This window comes from Saccopteryx leptura, chromosome 3 (assembly GCF_036850995.1).
Source record: "Saccopteryx leptura isolate mSacLep1 chromosome 3, mSacLep1_pri_phased_curated, whole genome shotgun sequence".
NCBI classification, from domain to species: domain Eukaryota; kingdom Metazoa; phylum Chordata; class Mammalia; order Chiroptera; family Emballonuridae; genus Saccopteryx; species Saccopteryx leptura.
The window spans coordinates 57,897,840-57,910,042 of NC_089505.1; the positions used below are offsets into that span (position 1 = coordinate 57,897,840).

The 12,203-nt window shown below is 44.1% G+C and overlaps 1 protein-coding gene across 3 annotated transcripts in view; it reads left to right on the top strand.

Moving 5' to 3' along the window:
• Nucleotides 1–10,198, top strand: part of BVES (blood vessel epicardial substance) — a 38,750-nt gene extending 28,552 nt beyond the window's left edge. For all 3 annotated transcript variants that reach the window (XM_066373571.1, XM_066373573.1, XM_066373572.1), the window contains one exon: nucleotides 8,589–10,198. In XM_066373571.1, coding sequence (XP_066229668.1) covers nucleotides 8,589–8,713 — 125 coding nt within the window. In that variant the 3' untranslated portion in view covers nucleotides 8,714–10,198. The remainder of the gene's footprint in view (nucleotides 1–8,588) is intronic.
• The last annotated feature ends 2,005 nt before the right edge of the window (nucleotides 10,199–12,203 follow it).

Consider the following 12,203-nt stretch of genomic DNA (forward strand, 5'->3'; position numbering starts at 1 on the left):
ATACCACTTTCTGTTTCTATGGGTATCTCTAGTTGCCTTTCTTTTTCCTTATCCTTGCGTTTTTTTTATACCTTTACTGTCTCTGTTCATCAATTCCATGTTCCCTTTTGCTAGAGACCATTCTCACAGTCTCCTCACTGTCCCCCATGGACTGGGAATTCTGTGGATCTGTTCTGCGGCTGCCATCTTGGAACCGCCTCCCTTCTTGTGAATTCGCCCACTGTCTCTGCCGCCCAACAGCTTTCTCCTTGGTGCAGGCAGGGGCTGCAGACTTGCACTGTTTTCTTGGCTGTTCAGACCTGTTGCTGTGCACCTCTGGGCCCTGGCCCCCTCAGAGTACTGAGGAATTGGCCTGAGGATAACTCCTTGGGCCAGAGAAAACCTCCTCTTTGGAGCCACTAACTTCCTTTGACCTCCCTCCCGTTTGCCCTGATTTGTACACTTCTTTGCTTGAGTCCCTCTCTGCGGGTGCTGAGTCCCCCTAAAAGAAGTGAGGTAGAAAGGCCACACCTGCCCTTCAACGTTATTGTTCAGAAAGCTTCAATCCAGACTCAGTTGTTTAGATTTTAAAATATCTTACACTGGTTGGCTCAATAGTAGAGCGTCGGCCTGGTGTGAGAAAGTCCCAGGTTCGATTCCCAGCCAGGGCACACAGGAGAGGTGCCCATCTGCTTCTCCACCCCTCCCCCTCTCCTTCCTCTCTCTTTCTTCCCCTCCTGCAGCCGAGGCTCCATTGGAGCAAAAGATGGCCCGGGCGCTGGGGATGGCTCCGTGGCCTCTGCCCCAGGCGTTAGAGTGGCTCTGGTCGCAACAGAGCGACACCCCGGAGGGGCAGAGCATCGCCCCCTGGTGGGCGTGCCGGGTGGATCCCGGTCGGGCGCATGCGGGAGTCTGTCTGACTGCCTCCCCGTTTCTAGCTTCAGAAAAATACAAAAAAAAAAAAAAATCTTACAACCTCACCATTTTTTTTAATTAAAAAAAAAATTGTGGCCTGACCAGGCAGTGGCACAGTAGATAGACCGTAGGACTAGGATGCAGAGGACCCAGGTTCAATACCCAGAGGTCACTGGCTTGACCGTGGGGTCACTGGCTTGAGCGTGGGATCATAGACATGCTCCCATGGTCACTGGCTTGAGCCCAAAGGTTGCTGGCTTGAAGCCCAAGGTCATTGGCTTGAGCAAGGGGTCACTCGCTTTGCTGGATCCCTCCCATCAAAGCACATACGAGAAAGCAATCAGTGAACAACTAAGGTGCTACAACAAGAATTGATGCTTCTTATCTCTCTCTCTTCCTGTTTGTCCCTATCTGTCCCTTTCTATGTCTCTGTCACAAAAAATACAAGTTGTGACATAAGGCCCTGGCCGGTTGGCTCAGTGGTAGAGCGTCAGCCTGGCGTGCAGAAGTCCCGGGTTCGATTCCCGGCCAGGGCACACAGGAGAGGCGCCCATTTGCCTCTCCACCCCTCCCCCTCTCCTTCCTCTCTGTCTCTCTCCTCCCCTCCTGCAGCGAGGCTCCATTGGAGCAAAGATGGCCCGGGCGCTGGGGATGGCTCCTTGGCCTCTGCCCCAGGCGCTAGAGTGGCTCTAGTCGCAACAGAGCGACGCCCCGGAGGGGCAGAGCATCGCCCCCTAGTGGGCAGAGCGTCGCCCCCTGGTGGGCGTGCTGGGTGGATCCCGGTCGGGCGCATGCGGGAGTCTGTCTGACTGTCTCTCCCGTATCCAGCTTCAGAAAAATACAAAAAAAAAAAAAAGTTGTGACATAAATAGTCAAAGACAGGAAAAGGTATGATAATCCTTTCCAGCAAAGAAACCATTAAATCCTTCCCCATTCCCATTTATCAAAAATTGTATGATTAAAATTCTAAACCCCTGTAAGCTTTTTTTTTTTTTTTTTCATTTTTCTGAAGCTGGAAACAGGGAGAGACAGTCAGACAGACTCCCGCATGCACCCCACCGGGATCCACCCGGTACGCCCACCAGGGGCGACGCTCTGCCCACCAGGGGGCGATGCTCTGCCCATCCTGGGCGTCACCATGTTGCGACCAGAGCCACTCTAGTGCCTGAGGCAGAGGCCACAGAGCCATCCCCAGCGCCCGGGCCATCTTTGCTCCAATGGAGCCTTGGCTGAGGGAGGGGAAGAGAGACAGAGAGGAAAGCGTGGCAGAGGGGTGGAGAAGCAAATGGGTGCTTCTCCTATGTGCCCTGGCCGGGAATCGAACCCTGGTCCTCCGCACGCTAGGCCGACGCTCTACCGCTGAGCCAACTGGCCAGGGCCCCTGTAAGCTTTTGATTACTTGCTGAAGCAGTCAGCCAGATGGTTAAATATAAAAAAAAATAATAAATTGAAAAGAATAAAGAAAATGTCATCAAAGTTAATAGAGGAGGGGGGGAACTTTATATTACATTAACTAGTTTACAGAAGTGTCGCCCGGTTTAATAATTAGTGTGTGCGTGTGAAGCAGAGAGAAATGTCACTTGACAAACTTTATATCATGGGACTACATTTATCTATAGAGCAAACAATGTCATTTCTTTATTCCCTAGAACAAGGGTGATCTTCATTCTGGATTTAAGAGCAACAAATAAGTCTGTTTACTTTGACTGCCAAGAGAGGCTCTCGGGCCCTGAAAATTAGAAGCACATTGAAATAAAAATAAACTTAATAAGGATAGCATTCTGTCAAAGGCAATTTCTCTTACCTAATCTTTAAGTATTCCATGTTGGGGTTTTGACTGTTACATATGATCTTTGTGGTCTATGTATACAAGGCTTCCTATGGTTCTTTCTCTTTTTTAAAAAGTATTTTTTAAGTATTTTAAGGCATTCAATATTATATTCATTTCAGGTGTATGGCATAATGTTTAGGCTTTTATATAACTTGCAAGATGATCTCCCCAACAAGCCTAGTACCCACCTGACACCATGCATAGTTATTCCAATATTACTGACTATATTCCCTGAGCTGTAATTTACATCTCTGTGACTGCCTGTGGTTCTTTGACTCAGGATTTTACGAAGACAAAAGGGTCTGGTGGCCTAATCTGAGCCTACCCGACCCTTTACAGAGACCCGTGGGCAACTTGCAACACAAGGGTCTTGATAGCAAGCTTCTGTCTCCTTCAACTAAGATCTGGCACTAGCTGCTGTGTGAACAGGTCTGTTGAGGAAAGACTGCTTCCGGCCAGGATCCAAATCTCCCTGTGGGTGTCCGTGGTGTTGTCACTCCCCGTGCTCTGGCACTAGTGAAGGTCTTCACTGTTTGGTTCAGGGCTCTTCTAAGTCTGTCTTCTATACTTACTCTAGCCTGTGTTTTTTGCATTTGAGTTTTCCTTTCTTGCCCTCCGAAGTGCCGCCTGGTGCTACAGTTACCTGTCTCTCCTGAGCTCACTGGGAGTGTGGGGTGCAGCTCCCAGCAAGTTCTGCTCTGCGGCTGTATCTGCTGGGTGCATTGGTATCTATGGAAGGGACATGTAAGTTTTGGGGGCAGACTTTTTTTCCTACTTGATGTAATATGAAATATCTCTCAAGCAACATTAACTCTTGTCATAACTGTTTAACCATTTTACACTAGATAACTCTGGATTGCAGTTCAGTCTGAGACTGTTCTACATACTTTCGTAATAAATTCTGTTACTTGACAGCCTGAGCCAACTATGTAGAAGGTGATTACAGCTAAGAGAAAAAATAATAATAATGTTGATTATCTCTTTTTTATTATAATAGGCACCAAAGGAGATAGTTTAACCAGTTTTGTCTCCCAACTGTAGAAGTGGTTTTAATAGAATGATAAAAATAAGTTTTCTGGAAAACTTATGAATATGTAATTATTTGCTTCTCTGGAATATGGAATGAGGAAAAGAGTAGAAATACTATACCGAGGTTATGACCTCATACTAATGCCTCAAGGGGCAAAAGTAATCTGACCAGCACTTAACTAAAGACGTTAGATATTGCCCCTCCGCCCTCCGGGTGCTCTCACATCTGGGTAAGACACTGGGCCTTCTAGGCAAATATCTGATGATGCATCAGTGCATAAAATTAATGAAGAACCAGGCCAATTTGTAGAAAGAATCTGTTAATGTTCAACTTGTGAAATGTAAGGTAGATCCCTAAAGCAGGACATTCTCTCTCTCTGTCTTTGTGCACACTGCAAATTGGGTTTGGATTTATTAGTGGACAAAATAATGATTTCTAGCAACAGAATGATGGCCTCTGAGTCTTTCCACTGATGCAGCAGATCGCCTGCTGAGGATGGAGGACACCAGGTCTAGGGCCCAGGTGAGCTCCTTGCTCTTAGAAACCTGCATTTCTGGGGACTGCGATGGTGGCAGTTTTCCACGGGAGGCCAGTTCCTGGCGCTCGGAAGTGCAGGAAGCCCAGGCTAACTGAGGTTGGTCTGAAGCAGGGGTCGGGAACCTATGGCTCGCGAGCCAGATGTGCCTCTTTTGATGACTGCATCTGGCTCACAGACAAATTTTTAATTAAAAAAATAATAACTTTAATCCATTCATTTCCTACCACTCGTGTTCATGGTTGTGGGTGGCTAGAGCCAATCACAACTGTCCTCTGGGACAACCCCAAATTTTTATTGGATAATGCATAACGTACACGGGTCATTGTATGGCTCTCACAGAATTACATGTTAAAATATGAGGTGTTCATGGCTCTCTCAGCCAAAAAAGTTCCTGACTTCTGGCCTGAAGGGTGGGCTCTCTCAGCGACCGTGATCCCTTTGGGGGGTCAGGCAGCCAGCGGCACTGAGTGGCTCGTGGCAGTTACAGGGAGGCTGAGTTTCTGTTGCACAGCTTCAGGTGCATCTGCCCGCTGGGGAAAGAGCAACGGGCACTGCTGTTGTGGAAACTGGGACCTGGGGACTTGTGGGTTCTAACCCAGCCCACAAAGCCTGAAATGAAAGTGAATCTAGCGCTCCATGTGAAAAGAGCTTTAGCAGAAAAAGGCAATCTTGTGGGACTATTAGGGCCTCCTGGTTTGTTGTGCCAGAATGTGTTTGAAGTGGTTTGCTCCCTGGTGAGAAAGGCATTCATTCACAGCAGCTGCCCCACTCTGTCTGCTTACACAGGGTGTTCAAGGTTAGCTTCTGGACATAAAGTAGAAATGATAGTGTGTATGTGATGAGCATGAATTACTCTGAAAAGTGCACTGAGTTCCTGACAAATAAGGGAGTCAGACACTGTGTCTGTTTAGTTTTTATTTCCCCAACATTTAACCCAGCCTCTAGCAGCTGACTGGATGAAACTTGGTATCAGGTGATAGCACTGCCACACCTTATTGATGTTTACTGGGAGGACAGTGCTCTTTGCTGTAAGCACTGTCAGATCAGCCAGCTATTTGAAAGTGATTTCCCTCGGAACACAATGCAGAATATAGCGACAACAGCCCCTTTCCACTGTGAGGATTGACTGACCCAAGACCTTCCTGCACTTGATTGCTGCCTGACCCATCAGAGATGAAATGTGCTGGCCTTGTGCCTCTCCCACATCCAGGATCAGCTCTCTTAAGACCCTGTGCAGAGTTTCAGAGGGATTGTTTTCATGCACTAATTACCAAGGACCTGGCTATGTATGGGGTACTTCTGAGGCTGCAGGAGAGGGGACACTGTGGTTAGAGCCCTCAAGATGCTTGTTTTCCACTAAGAGAGAAGTGCACGTACTTCTGGCCTCATCTTGGTCCAGAATGTGTAAGGGCTGTTGCTATATAGAGGAAAATAGAATCTCCCTACAGAAAGACTCAGGAAAGACTGCAGATGAAGGAGGTGGGGTTTGAACTACACCTTGAAGAATGGCTGAGAATTGCTGGAGAGGGATGGGAATGGAAAGACCGTTCTAGGTGGAAAGAAAAGCAAAAGGAGAAGAGGAAAAGGATGGTTGTATTTGGTTATCAGTGAGTTTTCCAGAGCTTGGATGAGATGGAAAGGATGCCACCCAAGACTGTGAATGACTCCTGCCTTACTATCTTTTAATATTATATAGTAACCACTACACCTTTTTCTTGCAGGCAAATATAGTGTGAACAGAATTAGTTCTTTCACAGAGAAACTGGAAGCTCTTGGAAAGTTTTCACTAGTTCATTTGCAGTTGCTTTGGGCCCTCTCTTCATTTTCTCTCTGTGGGAAAACGCAGGAATTAGTGGGGTAGTGAGAGGGGCAGAACATTTTGGTCCCCTGTAGATAGCAGCCTCAGGATACTGTCGGTTGTCACCCCTGGTTTGATAGATGGGCCTAAAAACTAGAGGTCAATCAGTCCACTCCCTAGTCAAAATAAACTGGACATGCTTCCATTGTGTCGTATACAATTATGTCTAAATGCTCTACATTATTGATTTGGTTTAATGCCATCTTGTTTGTTCTGAGAGTTTTATCTGATTGCAAATGTTCAGCCCAAGTTAATATTTCATGAGACTCAATCATAACTCGAAGCCATTGTTAAAAAAAAAAAAAAGAATAACTACATTGTGCACTCAGGGCCATTTAGATGGAGAAACACAAATCCCTATTCAAGTACTCATCCCACATCCTTTCTTTGCTCTCCCTATGGGCAATGATGGATTTTAACAAGTTTTCTAATTATTTAGGCTATTGCCCTCCGAGACCGTATTAATACAGTCATTTATTGACTTACAAGTATTTACAAAGCATTTATCATATTCCACACACTAATCTGAGTAAGAATTTTACTACTATTAAGACATTTATTCCTTCTAACAGCTATACGAAGTAGATATTCTTTTTATTCCTATTTTACAGATAGGGAAGCCAGGCACAGAGGAATGAGATCACTTGCCCCATATCACACACATAGTATCCATTGCCACTTGAGTAGCCGTGTGAATTGGAGGTTGTGTTTGGCAAGAACTTGCCTGGGAGCACTCTGCCATGCTGTGCTCTGTGACAGACCATTTTAATACAGGCTTATTTTCTACAGTGTGTCAGTAGTTGTCTTTCAAGAAACTTGGTACTTTAAGTGACTATAAATGTTTGAAAGTGAATAATTTCTGTGTATGTACAACAAACGCTATACCTAAGTCCAGACCTGCATAATTATGACCTTTTTATGTTGGAAGATGTGGCTATTGGTAGTGGCATTTCCCAAGATGTATGGCCATGACTATATAGTTAATAATAAATGACATTTAGTGATATTTTCTATGTGCTCACCACCATGTTAAGCACATTACATGATTGTTTTATTTAATCGTCCCAACAACCCCATAAGGTAGGGCCTGTGAATATCTGCTTTCTACGATATGGCAACTAAGGCCTAGAGGGGCATAGTAATGTAGCACAAGTCACACAGCTAGGAAGCAGCAGAGCAGGGTCTTGAACCCTAGAATTGTTTCCTGAGCCTCTGGTCTTGAGCAGTGTGCGTGCTGCCTGCCCTGTACCATGGGGCTGACTGCTGGCCTCCGGGCCTCCTTGCTGAGTGCAGAACGCTTGCAGAGCCGGCCGGCCCTGCTGGCTGCTGCTGAATCTTACCAAGGATCAACAGCTGGTCTGGATAAATTTCTTGTCGCCATTCTGCTTCCTGTCTTTATGGGATCCTGCTACTCACCTTTGCTGTACAGCTAATGTTTGAAGAGTCAGATTTCACCCATTGTTCTTCCATCATCAACCTTACACCCGGCCTGAGCTCAGCACTGGCTGAATGCCACTTGGCCCTGTTGGCAGGCAGCAGGAATGTGGCACAGGTGTGAGTGGAGTGCGTGGGTCCTGACAAGATGGGTCCCGACATTGAATGTGGGAACTATATGGAAGAGAGTTTATGTTTATGATGTCATGTGAGCTGCTCATTAGGCACTTTAAGGAGTCTATGCACCTATCATAATAAGTTCTCTTTTAGACAGTATTTTCTACATCAAACATGGTGTCCATTATATGATAAATGCTCAATAAGCTTTTGGTGAATGTGCAAATGAATGAGGGATTAACTGAGTGAATCATTTATAGCCTGGTCCTTTTGATTAAATAGCATTCTAAAAGGCCCTGGGATGCTCTTGCCCTTCTTGCTACTTGGGATTCTATTCCCTCCACCTGGCTCCTCCCTCCTGCATGCCTAGACCCTTTCCCTGTCCTGCATGGCCCCTGCCCCTTTACCGTCTCCTATTAGTTCACAGAATGGCTGGACAGGTGGTGGCAAGAACTGTTCTTTTGGGTGGCACTACAGATGGTGTTAGATTCAACGGTTTTAGAATAAAACCAAACCTTTGGGAAATTAAGCTTTCCAGAGACTCCAGTCACCAGGTATGATATTAATGGAGGAACATTCTGAGTCCTAAAAAAAGATTTTAGGGCAACCCACTGGGAACTGTGTGTGTTTGAGAAGCTCATATCATACAAGCACACGCAGTGGAATTTGTTCTGCACCCGTTCTCATGACTGAGAATTACTTCTTGACTTGGTTGTCTTATTGAAATGCTAGATTGAAAGTATAGTGTTAAGGGAAACTACATTCCTAGTACCAGCAATAGATTCCCAGGGGTTTGAGTTTTTGGTTGGAGTTTAAAATTGACACATCATGCCAGCATTAGGACAGGCTGTACATTAAGTGGTTGTCCTTCCTGTGTCTTTGACAGATGTGTCATCCCCACACCAGCGAGCCTCTGCCAAGATGAAACCAATAGAAGAAGGAGTGGAAGACGATGACGAGGTCTTTGAACCCATATCTCCAAAAACATTTAAAGTCCATCAGTTGCCTTGATCGGAGAGAAGAGTCAAGTTACCAAGATGAACATTGTCTTGAAGAGACCCTGAAAAATAGCAGCACTTTTTCACTGCTCTTAGATTATTCTGTGTTAGGACATCCAGACTGGTATGGTCTGAAGGCAGAAAAGTGAGGAAGAGTTAAAAATGGGAAAGTTATTTTAGCTCTCCTTTTTAAAGTGGTTGTTTTCCTAAGCCTTCTGACTAAGCCTAGTTCTATTTTGAGATATATATTTTCACAGTATTTTCTAGATACACTATCATTTCCACTTTTAAAAATCTTAGTGTCTGTCAATACAAAAGCCTTTTACTTATTTTTTCCAAGTTGTGGTTCATCTTCCTCACAGGCAATTTTTTTCTCTACCATGGCAATGGCACTGTTCAACTGATCACTTTAACAAACAATGCTTAAGTTTGAAGTTGAACTGGAAGTAACATTAAAAGGCAAGGTATCTCAGGCTGTGCTAGGTCACTCACTGAGTAAATTCCACAGATTGAAAATCCAGCTTCTAATCTCTTTGTCAAATGTTGGCTTATGAACATCTCAGTAGAAAGGCTGGTTTCACTTTGCTAGTTAGCTGTCTCTAGAGCAGTATGCTGCATTAGAAATGTGTTTGGGAGAAATGAAGCAAAGGTGAATGGGCCTCAGCTTTCAGATTGTAGAGATATATTAAGCTGAACTATCTCCTTCTGTGCCTGAGATCACATGTATAACTACAAAGGGATGGTGTTGATACTTTCTTTCCTGTTGGAATCGGGTCATGCAGACCATTTACTTTACACATGCATACAGATAATTACAAAACCACTCTGCAGAGTACTTAGATGTTACATCCTTCCCTAAGTAGAAAATAATTTTAGATTCCGCCAAAGCCACGTTTTTCATGTTCCATGGGTGCGTAGAACCTTGGGATTTCCTTACCCTGCCATGTTCAGGTTTGTCTTACTTTGTCACCCTCAGACAATGGTAAGGGTCTTCTCTAATGATCAACCTAAATGTGTTTGCAGGTTCTGTTCTGTAGTGCCAGGAACAAACATTTTTAAAAACACACTGCTATGATTAGGTGATATAAAGTCACTTACTGTTTTCCTTATAATGTGTATTATAGTGTGTGTGTGTGTGTGTGTGTGTGTGTGTGCACGTGCGCACATGCTTGAGTGTCATTGATAAGAAGACTGTAATCTCAAGATTAGGAATCTTTAAAGAACCACTTAGCCTGAATGAGGAACATGAAACTATTTTTAAATACAGACCTCTATGAAAGACAATAAGACTCAGAGAAAAGGAGCCACAGCCAATGAGTAGCCCTCCCACACAGACTTGACAGCAGAGGAGCAGATAAGAAAACAGAAGAGTTCTAAGTGTCAGATCTCCTCTTTAAATTCATTTATGCAAATGGACAAGTGTGTCTTTGTATAAAGCATAAATACATAAACAAAAACCAAATTTGCTTTTAAAGCCACCAATAAAATGCTTCCTGTATCTTTTGGTATCTACTTAGCTATGTGACTAAAGTTCTGAAAATGGTCTGCAAAAGTTATTCTATACGTAACCCCAAATCTATGTTTAAAAGCAAGATCAAGTCTGTTGTATGAATCTAGTATAACGTTTGTACCATAATGTGTGTATCATTTGTAATATTTTGAAATCCCGCATAAATATTTATATTTATAGAGTAATAGCACAGATATTGGATAGATCCTCAATGATTTTTATATCTCAAATTAGTAATAATGGGTGCTATGTAATTATTTTGTAGTTACCATCCTTCGCACACTGGGATCTTGTCCATACTGCCCTATGGTTCAATTTCACTCTAATCATTGGACACTTTCATGCTTTGCTGCCAGCAGTGTGCACTAGGAGACATCACCTTCTTCCTGTGGTCCTCCATCCACGTGTTTGAAGCCTTTCTGGTTTTATAACTTGCAGCTGCTGATTCCTGCAACCCAGGCCCTATGTTGGCTCCAAAACAGAGTCACTTGGATGCTAGAAGAATCTTTGGGGAAAGTTGATGTAACCTACACACTCTGCCCTGTTCCTGGTACAGCCAGGTAATGACTTCGCCCTCCAGCGAAGACTTTCATGCTGGGGTGTGGTGCCCCAGCCAGGAACTTGAGCATGCAGGTCAGTTCTGACCTTCGGGATCCTGCTGCCTTCCTTCCCGTAGACCCCAGGGTGCAGCACCAAGGAGCCACTATCCACCCCCCATCATTTCCTTAGTTATTGCTTAAGCTGCTCTGTAGAAACCTCTGACCTTGCTATGCCTCAGTTTACCATCCCTTACCTCTTCCCAGCCCTAGTTTCTCCACGTCTCTTTCTAATTATCCTGAACTAGAGTGACTAAAGATTCCCACTTACTCAATTTAAATTCCCAAATATTTGAAAGGATTGGATACTGTGTAGGGAGCTTGGGGCTGCTGTGTAATCATGGCTTCAGTTCTGCTCAGGGGAGACACATTTTCTCACTGAGAGTAACCATGCTTTGATTGTCATGAATCCTCCAAATGCCTGTGTAGAATAAATTGTCACTTAAGAAACCTGCTTTTAAGTACTGTTTGCAGGTTCTTCTGTTATATTTGCAACCTAGTTTAAAGTACATAAGTATTTTATGAATGCTTTATACCAGGGGTCGGGAACCTATGACTCGTGAATCAGATGTGGTTCTTTTGATGGCTGCATCTGGCTCACAGACAAATCTTTAATTAAAAAAATAACATTAAAAATATAAGACATTCTCATGTATTACAGTCCATTCATTTCCTACCACTCATGTTCATGGTTGCAGGTGGCTGGAGCCAATCACAGCTGTCCTCTGGGACAACACCAAATTTTTATTGGATAATGCGTAACGTACACAAGTCGTCGTATGGCTCTCACGGAATTACATTTTAAAATATGTGGCATTCATGACCTGTGGTAGCGCAGTGGATAAAATGTCGACCTAGAAATACTGAGGTCGCCAGTTCGAAACCCTAGGCTTGCCTTGTCAAGGCACATATGGGAGTTGATGCTTCCAGCTCCTCCCCCCTTCTCTCTCTCTCTGTCTCTCCTCTCTCTCTCCTCTCTAAAAATGAATAAATAAATAAAATATGTGGCATTCATGGCTCTCAGCCAAAAAGTTTCCTGACCCCTGCTTTATACAGTCACAGTATTTATAGGGGGAACTCATTCATTCTGCTCTTAGGTGCCATTTACATAAAAAAACATATACTTTATAATACACATTTTCTCTGAATAGAGTCTTATAGTTTAAAACATCTTCATATATTGTCATCTGATCAAATAAATTTCTTACTTAGAAAATATGTGTATCTTTTATTTCATTCTTCTTACATGTACAGTAATTCCTCAATGTGAGCGATAGGTTCTGTGACTTTAAGAGAAACAGCAGGCCCTGGATAATTGGCTCTGGTAGAGCATCGGCCCCACATGTGGATGTCCCAGGTTCAATTCCCAGTCAGGGCACACAGGAGAGGCAACCATC